The 26952-nt window shown below is 40.1% G+C and overlaps 1 protein-coding gene across 1 annotated transcript in view; it reads left to right on the top strand.

Moving 5' to 3' along the window:
* The window catches only part of adamts16 (ADAM metallopeptidase with thrombospondin type 1 motif, 16), a 71647-nt gene that overhangs the window by 30646 nt on the left and 14049 nt on the right, over nucleotides 1–26952 (top strand). Inside the window, exons 8-18 of the mRNA XM_084726275.1 lie at nucleotides 1326–1431; nucleotides 1907–2044; nucleotides 6149–6302; nucleotides 9910–10005; nucleotides 13762–13910; nucleotides 17084–17256; nucleotides 17357–17487; nucleotides 17813–17936; nucleotides 18198–18442; nucleotides 18962–19097; nucleotides 20802–20928. Of these exons, the coding sequence (XP_084582401.1) occupies nucleotides 1326–1431; nucleotides 1907–2044; nucleotides 6149–6302; nucleotides 9910–10005; nucleotides 13762–13910; nucleotides 17084–17256; nucleotides 17357–17487; nucleotides 17813–17936; nucleotides 18198–18442; nucleotides 18962–19097; nucleotides 20802–20928 (1579 nt within the window). The remainder of the gene's footprint in view (nucleotides 1–1325; nucleotides 1432–1906; nucleotides 2045–6148; nucleotides 6303–9909; nucleotides 10006–13761; nucleotides 13911–17083; nucleotides 17257–17356; nucleotides 17488–17812; nucleotides 17937–18197; nucleotides 18443–18961; nucleotides 19098–20801; nucleotides 20929–26952) is intronic.

Raw genomic sequence — 26952 nt, 5'->3', positions numbered from 1 at the left:
ACTTAAGTTTTGACTTCAAAGTGTTGAGCCTAGCATTAGACCTAATCGTTGCTAAGAAAGCCCAGTTCAAAGGTCTGTGTGTCTCTCTTTGTGTGCGTGCGTGTGTGCCGTCAAAGAAGAGTTAGTTCTGAATAATTCCCAAAGGTACAAGACAAAATGACCATGAGTGCTACCAGTCAGTGTATAACACAGTTTATTTGGATTACTGTTACAGCCCTATCCCCCAATGTTTTCCTCCATATTTCAAAACCAGTATATAACACCAATGATCTACCTCCTTGCTGACACGAAAAAGGAGCTAAATGCCTGTTCTCACAGTCAATCTGCCGGCTTGTGTGTAATATCATTTGTTATGTATATGAGAACATTACTTTAGGGGTTTTGTACTCTATGGCAAATGACTTAGAGCTGTGAAATAACAAAACACAAGGCTAAATTCTCCATGAGACACTGAGTTAAAAACATTAAGGGAGGCCCCGTGGGTATTATCCTTTTTGATTCAGAGCCAGTGTCTCCATGTCCCTGTGCGTGTGTGTGCATGTGTGTGTGTGAGGAGAGAGGCATAAAGGGACCTGAGCAGTAAAAGATGGGAGTTTAATAGAGACTGAGAGATATGAGTAAGAAGTGAAGACAGTGGAAGAATGTTTTAACTTGAAGTGAAAGGTGGCAGGGGGATCGAGGAATGTTCCCACAGTATCCCTCATTTTAACATATGGAGGGGGTTTAACCCACTTATGATGGGTCTGATATTTCTTATGCATGCAGTCTGCAACCAGCTCAGACTGAGAGATTTCTGCCTCCCATTAAAGAGAATCCCCTCACTTTTGAACTGATAATGTATTACTAAGTGAAAAGTACCAATTCATGTGTATTTTTCGTGCAATAAATTCATAAATCATAAGTTACATGTAACTGCGATTATTTTATACAACCGTTGATACAGATAAAAATGAAAAAAGCTATCCATGTTCATCCATATACATACTTAGGCTTACATATACACACTTATGAATACCTCAAGGTATGAACACAAATATTTGTATGAACATATGTCCAATAAAAGAACAAAGAAGAAGAGGGAGGTGTATATGCATTGTTTGTGTGTGTGTACTTCTCCATTAAACTGTGTACAGTACACGAAACATGTTTTCCCAGATTCTGCCTCTTTCACTTTGTAAATTATTCTGGTAAACTGAGTGTCTCTGATTTCATGAATTGACAGTAGCTATTGCAATCAATCAATTACACAATCAATTACAGTTCATTTTGGAACAAACTGAGTTACAACTGATGAAATAATTGACCTGTGATGTAAAATTTTGCAGGTTTTGCTCCAATTAGTGGGATGTGCAGTAAGTACCGGAGCTGCACCATCAATGAGGACACAGGCCTGGGTCTAGCATTCACCATTGCCCACGAATCCGGACACAAGTAAGGGTTTCCATTCCTCTCATAAAGACAATAAACATGCTGAAAATCATGCCTGGTGGTGGAATTAAGGCGTCAGCAATAAACCACAACATCACAAGTTTGTGTCTGGCCAGGGGTCTTTGTTGCATGTCATTCCTGATTCCTCCCCTCATTTTCTGTCATCTCTATTACATGCAGAAAATGCCCTTAAGAAAAACATGTACATGCATAAGAATGTTTTGAAAACTGTATTATATGTTCAGTAGGTGCCATCACAAATGGTTCAGAAGAAAAGCAAAATGCTGCATTCTTCTAATGCACGTTTGACATGTGATTTCTACGGACCACAAAAAATGTTCTAAAGCATTCTTTTTATTTCCATGTGCGAGAATGATGAGAATTCAACACTGTAGACATCCATATTAATGCAGTGTTGTGGTTTCTGCTTGCTCACCCTTGCTACAAACGCACATGGTGCCTTTTTTTCATTCCCCAGTTTTGGAATGGTCCATGATGGTGAAGGGAATGTTTGTAAGAAGTCAGAGGGCAACATCATGTCTCCTACGTTAGCCGGTCACAACGGTGTCTTCTCCTGGTCTGCCTGCAGCCGCCAGTACCTCAGCCGCTTCCTCAAGTAAGCAGCAATATTTTCCGTTACTGCTGTGCTTCTGTTGTGGTGAACATTGCTAAAAGAACTGATGCACTTTTCGTTGATAATGACATTTATGGGTATTACTGCTTGAAGAGTCTTATTAAGTTTTAACAACATAAGAGCTCCATTACATCCATATGGCATATTGTTGAGTAATGAGCAAATCCTTATGCCCGAGTTTGTTAAGTGCTCATGGAACAAAGACATAAAGCATTGCATCAGTTTATAAAACTGAATTATTAAGGCAGGAGTCCCTTGGCTATAACCACTTCTAACATGTATTGTGTTCAGCATGTGTTACTTGTAGATGAACATGTGCTGTAGAAAAAGAACATGTCAACAGAAAATATATCAGTTACAAATGCTGCACCGATCCAAACACTACCATAGTGAAAAACTGTACTGTATGTACATGTGTGAAATGCTCAAATTTATTGCTGACATAGAAACCACTGCAGTTCATTGCTTAGCTTCTATGCTGGTGCACCTCTCTGCTTCTCCTAACTCATGGCGTGCAGATCAGCCTCTACTGTTAGTAATACACTGACTATTGATAAGTACCTCATGCAACCCCACTTCAAATATTCAGAACTTTCCCTTTATGTACAATGGTGCAGGACCACAGAGTGTGTAAAGCATGTATTGTATGTCAAGGAACATGTGAGTGAAAGTGTGCAAGGGAGAAAGTGCATACAACTGCATTTTCATGCCTACAGCCCGCTCATCCAAGCAAAGAAAACAAGCATCATAGACACAGCGTCTGCGTGTCTGGCTGTGTTACTATGCGTCTATGCATGTGTGTGTGCTTGAAACCAGATAACCCAGAGCCAGTACTCCACTAAATTTACCAGTGTGTTAACTGAACTGTCAGGTCTCCCCTCTCAGAGTGGTGGAGACAGACAGTGTATTTCCTCGCTGAGTTATTAGAGCTGGGGTGACCTCACCCTTGTTAGGCCTGTCAGCTTTATATTAAACTCCCATCACCCCCCTGAGGCCACGTGGAGGGGATCTCTGCACCAATGAGGGAACCAGGGGTCATCTCCCTGTACAATCACCGAATGATAAAAACGGTGAAATGCTGTACGTTTTCCTAATTGCAATCAACAGAATGTTATGATGTTCAAATGGTTTTGGCTAAATGTGTCCCATTGAGTTAGCAGAGACTCCTAAATTTCTGTACCTTCACATGCTCTAAATGGATGAGTGTTGGCCAACAGAGTTTATATCACACTCACTCTAAATCTGCCTCTCCTCACTCAGCTATGACAGAGACGTCTGTGCCAACACTGTATGTACAGTCAGATGTTTTATCTGAGCTCTTCGTCATGCCTACAATGGATGGACAGCTTTCGTGGCACGTCAAGCAAATCCCCTTACAAGCCACTTGAAGTTGTTTTTGTTTGTATGTGCACTGGTGAAACCTATCAAAAAGTCACTGAAAAGTCACTTGAGGATGCATTTCCTCAAGTCAGACATGACACAGTCTGACCTATGGGTCACCTTATAGCCAATGTCCAGGCAGACATCTGAAGAGCGTCCTGGAGCTTTATGTACAAGACAAACTATCTCTTTGGAACCACAGCTGTGATACATGTAAGGGCTGAAAATTAGGTGATAATTATTGTTTTAATTGTGGTTAGAACGGGGACAATTGTTACTGAATATTGAAAACCAAGACATTGGTGTTAGAGAGATATTTTTTGGGACTCAGGACATCTGGTCACCATATTGTAGAAGCTCTTGTGATATTTTGGAAAATATGCTGATTTGCAGTCATGCTTGGTGTCAGCTAAAGAGACTGATACCACTCTCAAGTCTGTATGATAGAAGGTTAGCTTATCTTAGCATAAAGACTGAATGATGAATTGTTCGTTTTAAACTTCAGTTTTGGTATAGATTTGTATGGAAGTGAGGCATAATGTGTTAATTAGTGAGCTTTAGAGGTATTGATTGGCAGATTTTATTACATTCAGACTAAACCAAGCTACTTGATTTCCCCTGTCTTTATGCTAAGCTAAGTTAACCAGCTGCCTGTTCCAGCTACATGGTCACTGTAGACTTGAGTGCATATCAATCTTTGCATCTAACTCTCAACAAAAAAAAAGTGGATGAGTGTATTTCCCAAAATGTGAAATTATTGCTTTAAATAGGTGACAGAGAGGTGTTGATTCAAATCAGTGATCAGATTTGTGGCTGTAGCTTTAGTGGCACTAAGCAGATATTCTGGTCAGGGGTTATTGTTCAGGTGAGAATCCACCTGTGACCACTCTTCCTGTTGCCTGTCTTGTAATTGGTATATGTCATCAAGAAATTTGAGATTTTTATTTCTACCAACACACCACAGAGAGTATAAAATGCCTAACAGTTTTTGTCTGCAAGAGATGAGTCAGGAGATCTGCAGGGAATCGTAGAAAAGAATGGGTGCTTTTCTCATTTATTTTATCTATTTATTCATTTTTATTTTTTGATCCCTTGCTGATGATAATCTCGTGGCACACAGTGCTTACAGCTCAGTTTTTGGGAAAACATGTTTTTTTTAAGCCTCTTGCAGTACCCACAGTGAATACAAAAACATCCTCTGAAGAGAATCTGTCTCGAGATCCTGCTAATAAGCTACACTGGGCTTGTAACTTTGTGTGTGAATGACTGTATACATGCTGGCCCACAGGCCTTACCTAAGCTATGCGCCTGCTGATGTGTGTACACTCTAAATGTAATGTATTTTTCAGAAACCTTATAATGTGAATAATGTAGAATATGATAATATCGCACTCGAAGAACAGCCATTGTTCTCTGTAGACACACGAGACTCATAAAGCAATAGAATATCTCACTCACACAGACACAAGTTCATTCTGTTAAAGCAATCAGGACCACTCACTAGCTCGATGAGCCCTTCCAACATATTTTGCCTTTTCTTGCTCTTTCCACCATATTTTTGTATTATATTCCCCTGACTGCAGTGTATAAGCTGTAAAACATCTCTGTATAGTAACCAGTGATATCGGTTAACATTGGAAACCCCCCGCTGGTGTTAGTATATGAGCGATATGGGCAAGGAGTTTTTATGTCTGCCATAATTGAGTGTCTGATGCATTGAAACCATTACTCTCAGGGTTTGAGTTTGGCAACTTGTTATGTCTCCATGGCAACACTTTACGGTACTCTCCAGACTGGGAAACAATGGAATATCGAGGGCTGATGCTCTCTGTGTGCACAGCATGGAGCCTTATATACCAGCTACCTTACAATTATAAAGCATGGCAAGGCTTGGGGAGTAATGGGATTACATAATTAGGATACAAAAAGGAAAACTGTATGCCATTACAGATAAGTACAATTTTAAAATACATTTTAAAATTATGAACAATATTCTACCATATAATCTTCAATTCATTTTATTATCAATCAAGAATCATTTGCAGGTTAAACCAACCATTAGCTACGCAGACCAACTAAACAAAGACTGCTAATGATGGCTACACAGGGCAACCTCGAACATTAGCTACACAGAAATCCAATTAGGTAGTACTGCTACTACTGAAATACATTTTGGGACTGTAGGTGGTGATGCTGGATGGTGTGAGGGCAAAAGATTAAGCCCCAGAATAAGTTTATGACAGGTGACACTTGAAGTGTGAATAAATGCAAATTCGCACGTAACAAAGGAAGGAATACCTGGACAAACAATTAATAAACCTACAATGAACACAAAACATTTTATTAGGCCAAATATTTTCATCATATGTGGTATTGGGTTAATCCAAAAGTAAGGGAAAGTAATCAAGTTACTTAACTTTAATATCATGATGCTTGGATTAGGTTACTGACTACATTTATTAACAGGTAATTAGTCATTTTTAAGTAACCCTCCCGACCCTGTATGGCAATCAATCTGTCTATATCTGCATGCATGTTGTGTATCACCAAAGTTGTTCAAAGATGAATGATTATTCTCATTTCTTCTCCTGTCCTCCTCTGACCTGTTCACCTCCACTCCCCTCTTTCTGCTCTGCTGCTCATTTTCTCCCACCTATCTATCCTTTTTCTTTACTTCCTCTCTTATCCTCCACTCCTCTCCTCTAGTTCTGCCCAGGCTCTGTGCTTATCAGATGAACCCAGAGCAGTCAAGGAGTATCAGTACCCCGAGAAGCTGCCTGGCGAGTTGTACGACGCAGACACGCAATGTAAATGGCAATTTGGGGAGAAGGCCAAACTGTGCACCCTCGACTTTAAGAAGGTAAAATTGATTTTGACTCAATTATGCCATCCCATGCAAATTTAAAAATAAGTTAAAAATCCCATGCCATGCTTTAATTCTCTCAGGGGTCTTGTGAGCACACCCACTCAAACTTTAGTGCTTAATTAGTTTAAAACAATCTGGGGGCAATTGTGTCTTAGGAAAAACAGAGAAAGAAATCGAGACTGTGATGGGGGAATGAGGTAGAGGAAAAACGGAAGAATAAAGGAGAGATGAAGAAAAAAGAAACTGATTAGGGCTGCATGCCCTCATGTACATAGACACACTCTTGCATGCATGCTGAACTTCTTTCTCACACGCAAAATAAACAGTGAGAGTTATAATGCTGACCATGAAATGCTCACTGGGATGGATGACTAAATATACACTGGAGTGTTGCCAATGGGAATCTCTCCTTGTTGTTCTCCCATTGTCTCATTACTGCTGATCTTACTGTTTGAGATACCCAGCCGGAGTCCACATAGGGTTTAGATTACTTCAGTGTTTAATGATACAGTAAAGGTCTTTTAAATCATCAGTTTTCTGGTATCTGGTTTTGAGATCTTCATGATTCAAATATTGTACCCCAGCTGAACCTTACCTGCTGTTGCAAAGAAAGGGCTCAATGGAACATTATTTGTTTTTCTTGAGTCAGTGGCGTTTAGTATATTTTGGGGCCATTCTGGCCAAAATTGTAAGGGTTAGATGACTGGGTCAAAGCATCTACAAAACAGTGGGTCTTGTGGGGTGTTCCCACTTTGCTGTGGGGCTGCCTACCAGTCCAAGGAAGGGCAACCAGTGAACCAGCAACGGGGTCATGGCTGTCCAAGGCTCACTGATGCTTGTGAGGAGCGAAGGCTAGCACATCTGCTCCAATTCCACAGAAAAACTACTGTAGCACAAATTGCTGAAAATGTTAATGCTGGCTATGATAGAACAGTGTCAGCTGCGTCTAGGGCTGCACGGGATACCATCAGAGGTCTTGTGGAGCCATGCCTTGATGGGTCAGAGCTGTTTTGGTGGATTACATCGAGCATATTCGTAAACACCTTATCATTTAATCAACTTATGAAATGCAGTGCAGATCATAGTATAGGCTACTTATGGGTGTTTGAGTCTCCATTGATTGCAATCAAGTGGATCTGTCTGCCAGCCAGGGATTTAATGTGCACTCCACTTTCTTATGTCATTTCAAGTATGTATTTTAACAATGGTTTGAGCAGCCTTGTTGCTGTGAGGCACCTGACAAGGACACACTGGCCAAACTTTTGTGGATAATGCACAAGAGACTACTATGGGAAAACGACCTTGTTCCACACAGTAAAGTTTTTATGCACCGTTAATGTGGCAGATATTATTAGTTTTCCCTGTTTAAAAGTGTCAACACTTGAGGGGTGCAGATTTACTGTTTCTTAATGCGGTCAGTGAATTGCAGTTAAAATTGTTTACATTTCCTGCTGAGTGGATTAGAGACATGGCTAGCAGCAGGCCAGCAAGTTTTTTCCCTCTTCTTCACATTTACTTTTTTATTTTGTTGAATATCATGACAGAAAAACAGATTTGGGAAAGAAGCTTCAGAATGCCACAGAAATTGAGATTGAAGCCATGATATCAACACATGGTATCCTCCTTAGCCTCACATAAACATTGAAACATCCATCCATTATTCCATCTATAGGATATTTGAGAATTGCTCCCTTAAGGCTTTGTTTTTGGTCTTGCACTGTCTTTGCTCATGCACCTGATAGCAGCAAGGTGCACAGGACCCAAAAGGTCCCAAAACAGCCGTCACACTCGCTGTCTTTCCAGGCACTTGTTACTCATAAAAAACACTTTGAGAATCGGCCTCAGCAGTGCAATTCATCGTGTAATGAATTCATATTTCATGAAACTTTTTGGCAGGCATAGTGAAGATAAGGTGGCGCTGGAGGAGCCAAATGATACTCTCCATGGTGCATGTGGTTACTGTAGACAGAGCTGGGTTACCCTAGCAAAAAGCAAAATAATACATGTGGGTGTTTTTTTTCCATTTTTCTCTCTTTAACCCGGTCTCCTTCTCACTCTGTGCATCATCTCTCTGTCTCTCTGTCTTTTCCTTCCATCACTCACTTACTCGGTTCCCTCTCACACTCCGCCTCCCTCTGCCATTTTTACTGCTCCAAACGGCCTGAGCAAGCAAAACAGCTGGACAAATAGGCCTTGGGATGAATTCCATGGTGGCTCTTGGCAGCAACAAGCTGAAGGCCGAGGTGCCTGTCAGCATCTGCACTGAGTTGTCAAAATCTGATATAGTCATTCAGATCATAATAGAGTGGACATGTTAAAAAGTAGCAGGCCATGTTTCTCAGGCAATGTTAGCAGGGAAACCACCCAGTGCTCCCATCTGAATCCTTCAAAACGGAGAAAGCCATGACATCATGTAGGTTTGGTAAGACAATTGTACCCCATAAATGCACATTATTGCATAATGTTATCTCTTTGTCTTGAAGGGATATTTTGGATTATTTAACAGGGTCAGCAACGAAAGGTATTTTAGCCACTTAAAAAAAGGTCCACCTAAAAAAAATCAGTTTAGGTGTACACTATATTTTGGATTTGTTCACCACTTTACCTTGCTGTCCTACAGCCTTTTCTGACAAGAAATCACTTTTATATAAGACAAATAATCATTCTCCCAAAACCAACTCCAAACTCCATAGGCAAACTGATTGTACATAGCAGAACACAGAAGTTGATAGTCTACTGTTGCCTCAGTCTTATACTTTGTTTTGTTGTTTGACTTTGGTGAATCCAAATTATTCTTCTAAAACACTGAAGTCACACACAGAAAACTCACCAATTAAGGCGGTGGTATACCAACAACTCCTGTGTTCTGTGATTTCACCCACAGAGTTTGGTTTTTTGGAGAGAGTGAGAGCTTTTTTGGTGGCTTAAATAAGTTTTGCTGCAGACCCTGTCCATAGCAATACATTTGCTTAGCTTCTATGCTGGTGCTCATCTAAGCAATAAATTGACTGTGAAAAAGTATCTCATATAACCGCATATTAAATAATGTGAACTATCCTTTTAATGCTTATATCCCGTGTGTCCTTTTTATGAGTGTAAGATGTACTCTATGTTTGGCAAAGGAAGTGTACAAAAATACTGATTGCAGCTTTTTTCAATTAATTCTTTTGTCTTTCTGCCGCAGAGACAATGGGTGTGCATTTTATTATGATTGTTGTATTGCATTGCCTGTGGGATAATGCCTTGCAGCTCTTGGATCAGATTGCTTATATTTTTCTTCTTTTTCTCTTTCTAAAATGTTGTTATCCTAGCTACTGAAGCATAAATATTTTGTGGATACAAGGTTGCTGCACGCTGATAGCCTGCCAGAAGATCATTATTCAGACGATCTCTGTTTCAGCAAGTTTCCGTCAACATGTTTTAATAGCTCTCTGGTGGCAAAATAACAATGTTATCATGATTTATTGTCCTTCCAATTGCTAGCCTTGTTTACAGATGTTGTGAGAAGGATACTGATCACCCCTCTTTTGAAATTTGGAGCATAAAAACATGTTTTAGTGTCACGTAACTTTTTCTTTGCCTTTCTCCTGTGTTGTTCCAGGATATCTGCAAGGCTCTGTGGTGCCACCGTGTTGGGAGGAAGTGCGAGACCAAGTTCATGCCAGCTGCTGAAGGCTCTGCCTGCGGGCCTGATATGGTGACTTAACACGTGTTTTATCTGTGTGTGTGTGTGCATGTGTGTGTGTGTGTGTGTGTGTGTGTGTGTGTGTGTGTGTGTGTGTGTGTGTGTGTGTGTGTGTGTGTGTGCGTGTGTGTGTGACATGGAGTTGGGTGGATGATTTGCTCACAACTCAAGAGAAGCATCACATGACTGGCATGGGAGCCCTTTCACTTCTATTGGACTTTTTTATCTATCGCCTTTAAGGCAATTCAAGTGGTTGTACCAGAGAAATTTCCACCAGTTAGCAGGAAAATGGACACCTCCTTCTTCAGGTTACCCTTTAATCATACCATCACTAAGATAACCTTTGTTCCTTTTTTAGCCAAAGGAACCAAAAATTATTCACAATTGATATGCCCTTGATAAAATTTGTGTGGTTTTGTCAAATAAGGACAGCATGTGTTGACTGTTGCTGCAGAGTTCCATGGCAACATCTCACCAAAATGAATCCACAAATGAAAGGCACCAAACAAGAGCTTCTCACAAACAGTTTTGCAGTTTTGGTGAAATAATACCCTCCAATAGAACAACACAATTCAATCAAGAACATTGGAGATGACAGCTCTCCGATTCCCTGCACAGACTGAGCTGCCCAAGACCAATGAAATAAATTAATTCAATTTCAGAGTTGCCTTTAAGGCAACAGTTGGTCTAGCTTTTTTTTTTTTAGTGTGCTGCTTAGCTCCTGGTTGCACGGTTGGTGGAGCATGCACCCCATGTGCATCCTCTCTGCAGCAGCCGTGAGTTTGACTACCTCCTGTGGCCATTTAGTGTGTGTCATTCTTCTACTGTCTTTCCTGCTTTCCTTTCATATCTTCACCTGTCCTGTTGATTAAAGGCATAAAAAGCCCCCCAAAATATTAAAATAGATGTCTCAAGTCTAAGTCAAGTTTCAAGTAATGAATATGTCAACTTGAGTCTCAAGTCCTCAACTTGCAATTGGAGTCTGACCTGAATCAAGTCATGTGACATGGGTCTCCCACCGCTGCTGCTTAGTATTATCAGCTGTGTGACATTTAGTATAAAAGGGGTAGATCTTGTAAAGGGATGTCTCACTCATAGACACATGGGGAGATTCCTCCTCCAAGGGATACCACAGATGTCTTAGTGAGTAAATTACACCAGACAAAGAGTGATAGTAGCTATTTTATAAGGTGACGGGCTAAACTGATGGAGATGCTATTGTAAAAGCAACATTTATTGAGTGTTTTAGTGTTATATATAATGCTGATACTCCCACTCAGTTTTGCAATTTCAAAACAAAAGGCCTTGAACTGAGTGACACAGCACAATTAACTGTGTCTTTTTACAGTGTCTCAGTGCAGACCAGTAAATTAACTTGTAAGCAAATAGTTTGGATTCACTTCATTGTGTTTTAGATTTGGGTTCATTTGAGTGCAGCATCAATAAAATCTGTCTTTTTGATAGAGGTACCACACTCTCCCTCCATTATTTTACCTCGGGGAGCAGCTGCAATCGGTTTGTTGCTGACGTGGCAAAAATATGCCATTGGGGTTCGGGCCAAAAAGCAATCTGTGCTCTTTATTTATTCTTTGTTTCTTTTCTTGCCTCTTTCAAGATGATTCTCCCCCAAGGCTTGCTCTCTCTTAGACTCACTCCCCTGACAGCCCCTCTTCAACATTTGCTTCTCAATATATTGAACTTGATGGTTTGACCAAGCCCTCTCCCTCCACGGGACAATTAACCGAACACAAACAATGACAGGCCCACTTAGGAATCCGTGGCACTCAGCCGCAGGGGGAAAACTGAGGGGAAATCAGCTGTTGTAGTTCTTAGTCAAGGACCACAAGATTAGTTGGAGGGCTGTGAGTGTGTGTGTGTGTGTGTGTGTGTGCATTGGCTTGTGTGCAGGCATGAACACACAGTGAGAACAAAAACAGCTGAATATATGCGCCCCCCATCAATACTAATGCATGAGCAGGGTGTGTGTTTGCATGGTGTGAGTGCCTGCAAAGGTTCCTGAGATCACTCCAAGGCGAGCGGTTGAGTATATTGTGACTGATGTCATCTTGACATGTACAAATCCAGTTCAATCCTGTGCCAGGAAACAGCTTGTGACATAATGTTGCTTTAAGTGAGTCTAGATTTCGCAAAGTATTCTCATGTTACATTCAGGGATTTTTAGTGAAGTGCTGCTCATTTTGGAACACATGCTTGGTTTGTTGGTTAATGACTCAGCCTTTTTTGAGGCTCAGTAAATAACTTGACTCAGGAATATGAGTGTCCTGTAGCATATCCATCATCTCATGCAGAACACTCTGCAGACAATCTCGCATAACTTGCCAGTTAGTTTAATATTCCTTCTCTGCCTTGCCTGGTTGCCTCATGGAGAACATTTGGCAGTGTTCACGGGTGGAAAGCCACTTGGTCAGGGTGGACCCTGCAGAGGGGTGGTGGTATGTCAGGAGGTAATTATGAACCCCAGTGAAGCTCCACTCTGTACAGTGAAAAAGAGCAGCTGGTGACTTCATGTGTGTTTCTGTAAAATTATGGAAATGTACAGTAAAATCTGTTTGTTCACTTCTTTAGGGAGACATTATATATATATACTAATAAACAAGTCACAGAAAAGCTGATTCCCCAGTTGATTTGCACTGGAAAGAATTTTATCTTAGTGCCTTGGCAGATAGTTACTCTTCTGTTTCATAACTACAATAGTTTGGAAAATATGTATTTTAGCTGCAAAGAAATATATTCCTTCATGCATTGTTGTCAACAGTATTTCAACCTGTTTCATGTTTTTGCTGTTAAACATACAACACTTTACATTAAGATGACTGGAATAAGCATTATTAATAGATAATAAAGCCTTGTCAATAAGTGCATAATAAAGGATTCATTAACTTTAATAAGCATTGTTCACACTTTAAATCAGGTAGCCACAAAATGCATAGATTCCTGTTAATAAATGCCTGCATTATTCAAGGATTAATAATGACACTAGAGGTAAATTAATTAAGCTTAATAAATGTGTTTATAATGCTAATATAAACAATTCAAAGAAACCCATAAGGTTTTTATTAACGTTCTTAAGCAGTCAGTCAACTGTTAACATGTTTCTTGTGAGTGCTTATAGATGTCTTGTAATCCAACAATGAACATGATTTTTATGCTATTATTAACATTTATGTGGTATTTTAACATGTATTAATGTTAATAAGCATTAGGGCCTTAATACCTATTAATGAATGCTTAATACAGGCACCTTAATATAAAGTTTTTTTTACTTTTACTTCTGTTAAAAAGGAAAAAAGCAAAGGTTAAATACAGGCTGTAAGACAACATGAAATGCAACTGTGTGCAAAACAATGGTAAGTGTATTATTTCACTGTAGGAGAATATCCCTGTCAGGTATGAGACAGTTTTTCCACATTTCAGTTGTGTTTGGCTTAGCTCTGTTAATTCTAGCTGATGACAGCTCAAGGTAGAAGCTGTCCAAAAAGCAGCACAACTGGAGTTTCACTGATAGATTGTGAGTATGTAACCAGGACTAGACCACGACCTTCCTGACAGCAGTTAAACCTGAAAGCTCTTACAGGCCTCTTCTATGGTTTGACAGACAGTCATCATAAAGAAGATAAAAGGCAGGGTCTGTTGGAAGGTCTCTATGTTTTTGACACTTTTATGACACTTTGCTCCTTGCTTGTGTGTGCCTCCCTTTCCCTGCCTCCTTCTCTCCCGCTCATAATTCTTCTCTCTCTGTTTCTCTAGTGGTGTCGTAGGGGCCAGTGTGTGAAGCAGGGTGACGAGGGCCCAAGGGCCCAGCATGGCCAGTGGTCAGAGTGGTCATCCTGGTCCGCATGCTCGCGAAGCTGTGAAAGTGGAGTCACCTATCGAGAGAGGCAGTGCAACAACCCTAGGTACAGATATACACAGTAACAGTCCATAACAAACAAGTTCAGCAGTGCATGTTAGCATAGATGATCAGTTTTAGAGGAAAAGCTTCACTTTTTTGTCAAGAGTTAGATATGAAGATCGATATCATGCTTATATTTGGTCATTAAACTTGCTGTAGAGCTTGACCAGCAGGCGATTAGCTTAGCTTAGTTTGGTTTGCAAGGAGTAACATACCCAAAAGCAGTGACTTTCTGGAGCAAGTCAACTGTTTGCTAAGTTGTTAGTTTGCACATTACTCAAACTAAAATAACCAAATGCGGATGTCACATTTTCGTTTGTTCATATGTAGGCTTTAGAGCTGCTGGTAGGGAAAACATTTGAGCTTTGTAAAAACCCAGGCTAGCTGTTTCTCCCTTGTGAAAGCTAAGTTAACCAGCTCATGGCTGTAGCTCCATCCTTAACAGACAGGCCCATGGATGAATTAATGAGTGGGACCAGGGTTAATATTTCTTGCTTGAAAGTCAATCAAACAAACAAAAAGTGATGCAAACCGATTAAAAAGAGGCACACAGAGATGCAAAGATACACAAACCCTCAAAGAAACGCAAAATGACTACAAAGAGATGTAAAATGACTTCAAGGAGACACAAAAGATTACAAAATTACACCAAACATCTGCAAAGAGACACAAAATGACTCAATTTAGACACAAAACAACTGCAGAGACAAAAATTATATCTGACACAATAAATCTCATTGTCCATCCATGCACAGACATAAGATTTATTTCAATCTTTTTCTTTCTTGTAAAGAAAGCAAGTAAGAATATTTCCCAAAATATTTAATAATTTCTTTAATAAATATGTCAGCGCTGTCCATATTAAACATATAGACATTTGGTCTTGCCCTAAAAATTATTTACATGTTCTGTCTTGCATTGAGTTTTTGTAGCTGTACATGTAGCCAAACTGATAACAAGTAAACATTTTAAAACTATTAAAAATATGTTCAAATTATACAATCAGTGAAGTCAAAAACCCACATTATGCCATTGTTACCTAACTGAGCAAAATAATTTGAATCACAATATTAATTGTAGTTTATTTAGAAGATTTACAGAAGATTTATTAAGTGACCATGCTTTGGTATTGAGATGGTTTGTACTGTTTGTGTTGACTCAATACCAAGAGTATAATAAGACACTTGATTTAAATAGTGAAGATTACACACATGGTTCTGTCGCTTCATCACTTATCTGTTCACTCAGTCCCCCCTACTCATCAGTCACTCAGGATTATTTGCACTGCCCGTCAGTGAGGGGGCCCTATCCCAAACGCAGGGGCCTCCTCTTTATCAGCCTATGCCAAGATCCTGACAAGTGGCGGACTAAATTAGACAGAGAGTGATGAGGAGAAGGAGGGAGAGAGGAGGGAGGAAAAATGGTGGCGGTGGGTAAGGAAGACAAAGACAGGCAAGGGAAAGACTAGGGGGGTGGGAGTGAGGGGGCAGATGACAGAGAAGGGATTTAAAAAGGGAAAGATGAAATGCGGAGATATAAAGACAGAGTCTGAGAGCAAGGGAGAGAGATAAGTGACAATGTGATTGGAGGGCTTATAGAAGGTGTAATTGTCCTGTGGAAGGATTTTTAAGGAACATAGCTCGGGGTTATACACCTGTGATTAGAAAAGTCTTCACAAAGGCACACTCACAGCCACATACACAGGCAAGCACATTCACATATTAGTCCTACTCATGCCAATACAAAAACTTACAAAGTAATTCAATATCCTTTGTGATTTAACACGCTTTTGGTAACTCGGATCAAATGCAACAAATTCTTCCTCAGAATTTCCTGTAAAATTTAACGCACTCAGGTATTACCTGTAAGTCTTTCATATTATCACTCACACACACAATACACACCCTTTATATCCAGAGTCACAAACTTAAGAAAAAAGATTTATAATGGATTATATACAGCATTGTTTCCCACACTTTATATACAGCATTGTTCCCCCAGTGTTTTAAATGTAAAGTCAGTAAATGTAAGTAAATGAAATACCATTTTTTTCTCAAATAGTGAGAGGTACCCATGTAGCTCAGTTGGTCAGTCCACTGCGGAGGCAGCCAGTTCGACTCTGTATGTCATCCCCTCCCTCTACTCCCTTTCCTGTCCACTCTTCAGCTGTCAAAATCAAAATAATGGCAAAAAGCCAGAAAAAACAGTGACAGGTAGGACAGACTGACAGATAGAAAGCAACCCTTTTAAACACAGTAGCAAAATACTGTTGTCACTGTTCACTAGTGGTGAAAAATATAATCAAAACATCTTAAAAATGACAATTTCGCTACCAACATAATCCCCCATAATGCAAACAGTAACAAAAAGTTACATTTGCTTTTTGGAACATGAAACAGCAAACTTTACTCAGCTGAGGCATAATGGGAAACATCACTACAATATTTTAGTACAAAGCCTTGTACTCTATTAATACTCTATTTATACAAACACTTCCTCTATCTGTTTCAAATTAAAAGCCCTCTAGCAGTTCCAGTGGATAGTGTGCGTACATTATGAAGTGGTGAGAAACTTAACATTACACTCAGCAACTTTAATTATTGCTGTGATGTACCTTTGTAATGAAATAAATACATTCTTTTACATTTTAAATTCATGGATTGTTTTGTTCTTTATCAGTTTGTGAAACCAAATGTGACACTTAATTTTGTTGTTGTTGACCAATCAGACGTGTGCAAGCCTCGCTAGTGAGCCAGCATTCCACTGGGACTGATAAGGAGGCAAAGTCTACCCCCTCCAGTGTCCCCAATGGGACTTTATTTCAGACAAAGTATGCACAGTAGTCAACAGCAAAACACAAATATATATTTTTTTTTATTCTGTTTGAATTTTGCGATGAATTGGTTTATGGTTTATCAATTTATGTCTGAATAATATTCATAAAAATCGTAAAGCATCCTTTAATTTTGTGTGAATCCATTCAGTGAACAACATCTCTTGTGTCGCACAATATACGTCACTCACACCAACGCTGCCACCCGTCATCTCATCCAGAATGAGGGAAAATGCATTTAAGCACATGCATTTAAGAAATCAGGACATTATGAAGAAAGTAATTATAGTGAAATACTGAATACCCTTTGTTTTAAAGATGTATTTTTCAATCCTTCTCTGCAGACCTGCATATGGAGGGAAGTTTTGCGAGGGCTCCTCCAGGTCATACAAACTTTGTAACACTGATGACTGTCCCCCCAACACCATTGACTACAGAGCACAGCAGTGTGCAGAGTTCAACAGCAAACAGTTCAGAGGATGGTACTACACCTGGAGGCCGTACACTAGAGTGGATGGTAAGATGATTGTTCCATTAAGGAAATTTTATGGCTTTTACCAGCAAGCTGGGTCATCACAGTAAACATTTTGCCTCTATGGTTATTTTCTTCTTTCCAGATCAAGATGTATGTAAGCTGTACTGCTTTGCTGAAGGCTATGATTTCTTCTTTGCTCTGGCCAGCAAAGTTAAGGATGGGACGCTCTGCTCACAGGACAGTTCTAATGTCTGCATTGATGGACTGTGTGAGGTAATACTTACAGTAGTGTCCAGCAGTGAGACAGTACCATAGTTTGAGTGACAGATGATTTCAGTGGTAGATTTTCTGAAGATGATATCATATGTGAAGTCTATAAATTTTGAGAATGGATTTAGGAGCAGAAAACACCCCTTGCTGTGCTGCTTCTCAGCTACTTTAAATGTCATGAAACTAGGAAATGTTGACCTGTCAGCACCAAAGGGATAAATGATGGTAGTTTACAACTGTATAATTTATTTCATAGTATGATGAAATGTTGTATTTCATGTATATAACCTACTTTTTTGTCAAAAGCAATGACGTTTTTCTCCCACAGAGAGTGGGCTGTGACCGTGTTTTGGGCTCCACAGCTGTGCCTGATGCTTGCGGGGTGTGTAAAGGAGACAACTCCACCTGCAAGATCTACAAAGGACAGTACACCAAGCAGCATTATACTAACCGTAAGTCAGAGTAGTGAAATTGGTCAGTTCATTGGTTTTGGTGATTTCATTTGAAACATTTTAAAAGATTACCTTCTTTATCCCTCTCATACTGAAACTACATTTTCGTAGCTTTATAGCTCATATACAACTGCAAAATGTGTATGCCAAAAGTTGGTGCCATAGTTTGTTAGTTTGTATTAATAAAATCTTGTCTTGATTAGTTGACTGTGATTTTCTTGCCGCTTTTGGTGCTTGTTTAAGTTTTGTACTCTTTTTCAGAGTACTATGGGGTGGTAACCATCCCAACAGGGGCTCGGAGTATCCGTGTGATGGAACTGAATACTTCCAGCTCCTACCTCGCTGTCAGGGACACCCAGAGACGCTACTACCTCAACGGACACTGGACGGTGGACTGGCCGGGCAGACATCCCATTGCTGGCGCCATTTTTGAGTACAAGAGACCGTACAACAGACCAGAGAGCCTCATATCAACTGGGCCCACGAATGAGACACTGGTCATAGAGGTAAGGAATCACTGTATAAATAATTAGTATATAGATATATATAGAGAGAGTATATTTGCCACATTTGTCAAGCAGGGTAACCAGGAGAAATAAAAGAATGGAGCCAAAATGCAGATCAGAGACAGATGTTTTAATTTGCAGAATCGAAATAGAAAAAGGTTTACAGATGGTCAGCCAGAACACTTTACGCAAAGGACAAAGATGAGCTGGCAAAAGACGGGAAATACACAGACTAAATGCACTGGGAAACTAGTCAAGGATGGATGAAACTAATCAGTCAAATGACAAATGAAAAAAAGACAAATAAACAGCAACAAGAGGGAAGGGAGGAACTTCAAAAAAACAAGAAACAACTTAACTAATATCCCAGACATTGACAATATTAGGTTGTTTTTAAATATCTATAACCCATCTTTTCTGTCTTTCATTTCTCCGTGACTTGACTGATTTGTTACATCTGTTTATTTGTGCTACTTTTCATTTCATGTCATCTTTCTTACCACAGTGTTTCTCCTGTAGATATTGTTGCAGGGCTGGAACCCAGGTGTACGTTGGGAATACACTCTGAAGAAAGCAGATGAGAAAAAGAACCACATTAAACACAATTACACATGGGCCATCATACGCTCTCAGTGCTCAGCAACTTGTGCCGGAGGTGAGTGCAGACAAGAATACAGGGCTGTGACAGTATGGATTTAATTTTACCCCACTGAAAAAACTATATATCCCTGTAGAACGTGGTTTACCATGACTGCCAAAATAATTACATTTTATAACTTCATTGAAGGAAACTGTCATGAGAGTTGTGTTGTGTGTGCAGCATGCAAGTGAGGGAAACTAAGTAGGTTATCAGTTAGCGGTAAGTTGTCAGTGTGGCAGTAACTGTACAGTATGTTAAAACTCCGAAGGAAGCTGAGCAGGAAAGGTTAGCAGTACCATGGTGCTTTTTCTTAAGATTCTTAAGTAGTATCAGTAGTAATTCTTGTACGATCTATTATCCAAAATCTGTTGTGTTGATGAAAAAGGATCAGGTCAGCTTTAGATCTTCAGTCTGGGCCCGTATCTAAAGCTCAGTCTGACCTCTCTGATCTATAATAAGGCTTTTAGCTGCAGGTTAAATGGAGAGGGGAGCATTCCCATCATTACTGTGGGGGCATTTGTAGCTCTTCTTTGGGACTGGTAGTACCTCCTCTTGTTCTGCTGGAGACCTGCTATTACTTGCACACACAGGCACACACACACACACACACACATAGAGACAGAGATGGTAAAAACAAGCAAGCACACACATGCATGGCTTCGACCAGTGGCCTTTGTCCCACCACAGACCTAGTATTAAACTAGCACACACATTTGAGGCTGGAGGTCAGTGGACAAAGGTGCATGTGTTTGCATGAGTGTGTGTGTGTGTGTGTGTGTGTGTGTGTGTGTGTGTGTGTGTGTGTGTGTGTGTGTGTGTGTGTGTGTGTGTGTGTGCTGCGGTGTGTTTACTCATACACATTTCTCTATGTGTGTGCGTATGCGTGCATGTGTCTGTTTGTGAACAAAGCCCCCAGTGTAGAGTTTCTATTGATTGACACTGCAGGTTAAAGATCCCCACCCTGGCCTGTCGCGGTCCACCCTAACCACCTCCACCTCTTTGTGTCCTGATTGTAGGCCGTGATGGGTTGGGGGTCATTTGCTTTATTAAAGAGTGTGACTGACTAACTGGCCTGTATGAGTTGAGATGTGCAGATTGACCATGCCTAAGGCCAAATACCAACCAGGGGATCTGTGAAGCTGGGATTCAAGTTTCCCTGGAATCAAACAGCACTGTCACATCTACTTTTGTGCCAGAACCCACAAACACAGAAGTTGGGGCCTTTAAATATGTTTATCAACCTTCATATGTTACAAAGACAAGAATATTTACTTGCACGTCACATATGCAGAACAAAGCGTGGTGAAAAGTTATACATGTTATACCCAGGAGGAATCTGAGTTCCAGCATGAAACCTACAATATATTATTATACAGGTGTTGTGTGTTCACATATCATAGGCATATTATGTGACAACATTTTAGAGCATCCTGAGAAGCAGCTTGACACACTATGACTTAAAGAACAAAGCTATTTTGTAAGTTCCAAAAACACTTTATGTCAAGGTGATGTTTCCAAGGTCAAGAATGAAACTTCTGCTCAACAACACCAGTGTTTTTATATTTTCTATGGCAGCAATCTCCAATATTTAATCCATCTCTGTGTGGATGAACCTGCAGTGTTGTTTTAGGGTTATTTTATAGCTCAAAATGCAAATTATATTAACCATTTTTTCAATGATGAAGTGCCTGAATATATATTGATATATAACTCATACAGGCCAGATGAACACCAAGTCAGCATGCTACAAAGACTTGAGAGTGCAGGTGAACACGTCCAACTGCAACCCCAGATCAAGACCAGCTACTGGACTGATGCCCTGCAACACACAACCATGTCCTGCCAGGTGAGACCCCCTGCTCTTTCATATGCCACTGTTGTGCTTGTTGGTTATAGTAGCGATGGTTAGTGCAAATACATCTATTCAGTAAATGTTTGTAACTGTATTAACAACTTTTGGATGGATTAACACAGAATCTAGAAAAGACATTCATAATCCCCAGAAGAGGAAGTCTACTGACTTCTAATTTGGGGCAAACAACAGGTCAAATTTTCAGTTTGTCCAATATAATCCTTGGAGACATTCCAATAAGTCTCAGCTGTATGTTTATATATGTATGTGTATTGTGTACAGGATTTAATGATATCTAGAGGTGAGCTTGCATATTCTAAATGCCTCATCTCACTTTCTATGTAGGAAAAGCTACAGTGGGTGAGACTCATAAAAAAACATGAAAGGCCATATCTAGAGTCAGTGTTTGGTTTGTCTGTTCTGGGCAACTCCTTTAGTGTAAGCATGCTTGAAACTATGGTAAACATTAGATGCACTCCAAATCACATACTTTTTTTAGTATTACTCTGCAGGTATCTTTACAAAGCATGTTCTGTGGCATGCATTATGCATACAATTGGAATACTACTTTATCATAATTTTGGGCCTTGAACTTCAACCCTCTTGCTCACACATCCATTGTAATCTGCAGCACAAAATTTGAAATAAAAAAAAAGTATGTGATGTGGAATGCAGCTAATCAGCTGTCATCTGTCTGCGCTCTCTTGGCTGCTCAGTCAATGTGACATAGCTTCCATTGCACAGAAGATTGCGGGTCAGAATAGTCAGAAAAGCATGCTGGCTTGCATACAAAATGCAGCTAAATGGACATCCTGGTATTTTTTAGCATACTGCATTTGTATTGGGACATAACCTTTTCTTTGGCATATGAAAGTATGGTTATTGGAACAAACCAAACATACCTGCTTAACATCAACATGTCAGCATTGTTGGTCTGAGCATGTTAACATGCTAACATTAGTGCAGCCTCACAGAGCCCCTCGTGTGCCTACAGAGTCTTGTTGTGAAGATTAGAGTGATTTAGAGTGATTTAAATATCACACCTCATTCAAATCAAACCATACTAATGTCAACAATAATCTGTGGCTTCAAACATTTCTGAATGACCTCATCAATAGATCTGCACTCTAACTGCCGCTCAATCTGGACATCATTAAAAAATGGTATTTGAGCAGTGCAGACATTTCCTCATATTTTCCTGATACATAGTTTTGGATGGAAAAAGACTGAATAATTGACCCTTCTAGACTTCTAGATTTCTGAGTGTGACAATTATTCAATTGTTCAATCGGCATACCCTGGAAGGGACTTCATACTGTACTGTGGGCTATGTGACAGCCAAAAACATTGCTGGCTATAGCAGCCTTAACATTCTGTACATGCATGTTCATGTTTGGAACTTGAGGAGGCAGCTCTAGGGGCCACCAGCCAAATAGGTTGATATACTGCAGTTATTCAAGCCCACCATGCTAGTGAAGAGAATGTCTTGTGCTCTTGGCCTTAATATGCTTTTTTTTTTTATGTTCTTTCTTTGTGTTTATTTCATCCTACTTTACCATTTGGGGTTCAGTTCTTTGTCTTCCTGCCTTCTGTCCTTTTCACCTTTCTCCTCCCTCTCTACCTCCTCCTTCTGCCATGTGTTACTGGTCTACAACACCTACACATCTGTTCTATAATTTTTTGACATGCAGTGTCAGAAAGAGCTGTTTATTGGTTGAGTCAACTCTTCCGAACTTCCCACACTATCTCCTCATAATAAAGCGAATGAAGGGTGTCAGGCCGCTCCGACTGTATTCTCCACCCTTTCCCGGCCCAGTTAGGCACCTGTTCTATAATGATGACATTTTCCTCTCATGTAATGAAAAATAACCCACGTTTTGGCCAAAACGTGTGTGTGTGAGACACAGGGAAGTTCCACTGCATATTCTGTTCGTGTCTTCATCCAGTTCAGCGTGATACCTCACCAACTGTCAGGAACAGTTAGCTTCTGTGTTTGTTTAAAACAGCAGGCCAAGGACTTGTAAATCTTTTCACATGTAGCATCACTGTGGGATCCAAGCTCAGAGCACAATATTAGTTCTGCAGCCCTGTCAAGGCTCACTGGAGACATCTCTTATGAAACTGTAGCTTAAAGGGATAGTTAGGATTATTTAATGTGGGGTTGTGTTAAGTACTTATCAACAGTCAGCGTATTACCTACCATTGATGGCAGTCGGCACATCCTCAGTTTGAAGAAGCAGGGAGGGGCATCAGCTTTACCCATTTCAAAAAGGTTCACTCAAAAAAAATCTATATCAGTTTAAGTATGCGCTATATTTGAAAAGTTTTCAGCGATTTACTGTGCAGTCACACAGCCTTTTCTGACAAGAAACTGCTATTATATAACCCAAAAATCACTCTCTCCAAACCAGCCCGACTCCATGGGTGAAATCAGTCATTGACCTCACAGATCACAGGAGTTGTTGGTCTACAGCTGCCTCGATCTGTTAGTAGACTTCTGTGTTTTACAAGGATAGTTCAGATTCACCAAAGTTACACAATAACACAAACAAGCTAGCAAATCAAAACGGAAATAGACCAGCAACTTCTTGTTCTATAAAGTAAAATTGGTAATATCATCCATGGGGTTTGGTTGCTTTGGATATTTGAATATTTGGCATATGTAAAGGCAGTTTCCCATCGCTAAAGGCTGTCTAACAGCAAGGCAAAGCAGTGAAAATACTCTAAATATAACATAGACATAAACAGATATTGTTATTTTTTTTAGGTGGACCTTTTTTGAGTGGCTAAAATATGTATCCTGTCCACAGCAGTTCATTATTTAACTTCAATGCTGCTCCTCTCTACTTGTCTAAATTGGGGGTATAACGACTGGTATCTATTAAAAGTAATACACTGACTATCATCATCAAGTACCTCATACTCAACTCCACAGTAAATAATCCAACTATTCCTATATGAAAAACTGCTGAATGCAAAATGCATTGCCAGCTTAATTGGTGAGGCATATTGGTATATCCAAACCCTGCTGATCCTCAGAAGGTTTTTCCCAAAGTCTGCAGCAGAAACAAGCTCAAGATTAATTTGCAGTTGGGAACCATAGTAGGAAATGTTATCATACATTGAAATCCACTTCCAGGTTGCTGTTGCCAAGAGAGCTTTTCTCAGTGTTGTATAATGTCACTGCTGTCACTTAGACTGGCACTTACAAATTTTCTGTGATGTATGACGATACCAGTCAGAAAGCAAGTGGGAACGAGACCCACTAATGGCTCTGTGGTTTCAGGGTGTGGTTCTGTGGGATCTTGGCTCCCCTCAGTGGTTCGGTCACTGTCTATACCCCTGACACACAAGGCCAAGGCAGAGGATCAAAGATCAGTCAACGTGGTCCAGTGCTGCGGACATCATAGGGAGTGGTGCACCCGATGACAGGCAGGACATGTACGAACACACGCATAAAGACACACACAGGGGAAACTTCCCTCCCTTGTCTCTGCTGCTCTGGACAGTGTCATGAAGGGTAAATTGCTGGCCAGAAAGCAAATCAGTGAAAGACACTCTCGGGATAACACTGTTTTTTAATGAGCAGGGAATGTGAGATTTTATTGATGACACCCCCCCCCCCCCACCGAAAAAGATTTACACAACAGTGAAATGAGATGAATTGTTTGTTGGACTTCTTTGGAGAGGGTGCACATAGTATAGCATTTATATTTATTTTTAATAGGCTATTGGCCACAGAACCTACAAATCTGTGCAGTGACAACAGAGATACAGTGTGTCATTGCTACAGCAGTGTGTCATTGCTGAGCTATTCTTCCCCTGAGTGCATTTTCTGCATGTGCAGTTGGAGTAATAATTTCTAAGATATCAAGCAGGCCTGATCTCTTGGGCTTGCAAGTCCTGTATCAGAAGTTTACCAGTGTAAGATAAAGAAAAGATGCATGGAAGAGTTACACCTCCCATAGCAACAAGTGGTAATAGGAGGCTAGCAGAGTGCACAGGAGGTGTACAGTGAGCAGCATTTTAGCAGGGCAAAAAGTCATTGTCCTCACCTGCTGATGATCCACATTTCACATAGAAGATTTGGAAATAAACAGCATTGTTATTATATTGCTGTGTAAAGTAGTTTAGAATTATAAGTATGATAAGGAAAAGCTGTATCAGGCTTGTATTTCATTCTAATGCACCCCTTTTTGGCTGCTTAAACAGGCAAGACAGAGGTTAGATTTATGCCTTAATGTGTGTATAGCTATGTTTCACTTTTTGAATTACAAGAGAAAAAGCCAGTGGAGAGTCTGTCTTTGGTAGATGTAACACTATCTGGGATAATGAGTTTGGCTGGGATGGCTGGAGTGTATCCCAAAATGTAATAAGGAGCAAAACAGAGCTGCTAACGTTAGCTTACACTCCACACAGTTGAGAAATACTGTACAGATGATATGCTATTATGAATGGGGCTTTTTAACATAACATATACAGCCTACTACAGCCTGCAAATTGTACACTTTTTTTTTAAATAAAATATATTACCCCTGGTAATTGCTTATACAGTAGCTTCTGTGCTTGTGTAGTTAACAAGCACAAAACATAGTACAACCTGTGGGCATCTCTGGAGCCCCATCCTATTTTTGGCCCTTTTCATAAAGATTGGAGGCCACAACTGCCCACAAATGGGGTAAATTCTTAACTGCACCATTAAATGCAAAAATCACAAGTACCACTCAAAAGCTTGTTTTCTGCAGTGTCAGACCTGTAGCCTCTACCAAGACCACAGCTATACACATAAAGCTGGACAGTTACAATACAGTAGATGCCTGTCTCCCAAGAAATAACAAGAGCGTTTATCTGGAGACTTTTGACAGCTGCTGTTGAGGCGTCGATTCCTCCGTGCCTCTATTCTGAGTATTCCCATGTACGCTCTTAGCAGTGGTCTGAAATATCAGCCAGATTCCTGCAAATGAAGTGGACACTGCTGACAAGTTGTGCCTTGATTTACGAGCAGAGTGGGGTTTAGCTGAGACACTGACCTCATATTGGTCAGTGTTGCCTGTGGATGTCCAGAAAAAATCAGTTGTTGATTGTCCAAATGAGACTTTGTCCCCTGCATGTAAAAACTGTTTTGTTATGCTGCAGCCAAGCCAAGCCTTTTAAAATATGTTTAGAGCTCTCATTATTTCTTGATATCCGAAGGCCATGAACTCTCATTATTTCTCGAGATTAGAAGGCCATGCCAGAGACGGGCCTTTTTGCATCTTTGTTCCTTGACATTAGTGCCTCCAATACTCTGAGTCAGTTTCTATTACAGTGTTTGCTAAATGCCTGGAATATAACTGAGTGTCAGTGGTGTTAGAGATTCTGTGGCGCAGGTTTTGTTGTATTGGCAATACAGTTTTTGTCTGTGTACATATCACAGTTCTCCAAACCCTTTATTCGATTTGACCTTTGATTTGACAATTTGATTCTATTTTTTGTTTTTGTTTTTTCTACTGACAGCTGTGCCATTGTTAGAATAGTCTTGATTTGTAAAGATCATTGGATTTATGCCCTGACAACTGTCAATTACATTTTCACATACTTCTTTAAAAAAGACTGCAGTTCAAAATGAGCCAGCTGGTTAACACTGGCACATTTACAGAAATATTGATTGCACCTGGTTTGTATAGCCAATCTGTCTATTTGCAGGGGTTAATAGCCAGTTAAACTATTTATGACCAGGTGTATGTAGCCTAGAATGGCAGAGGCAAGCAACAAGGTGTCCATAACCAACAATACTAATTGTACCCGAGATGTAAATAGCCAGTGTGGCTCATGGCCATAATAAACCATGATCTTTCCCTAAACCTAACCAGTAGTTTTGTTCCCTACACCTAACCAAAGTGCAAGAGAAAGCTGAAAATAAGCATTTAAAAAAACTCTAACATATACCACTAACACATAATTTCACACCACTTTGCTAGGCAAGACTCACTCTTCCACAAGAAAGTCCTGCCCTTAACCCATTCAGCCTTTTATCAA

This window comes from Lutjanus erythropterus, chromosome 9, assembly GCF_056507025.1.
Source record: "Lutjanus erythropterus isolate fLutEry1 chromosome 9, fLutEry1.hap2, whole genome shotgun sequence".
NCBI lineage: Eukaryota > Metazoa > Chordata > Actinopteri > Lutjaniformes > Lutjanidae > Lutjanus > Lutjanus erythropterus.
This window is presented reverse-complemented; position numbering and strand designations above follow the sequence as displayed.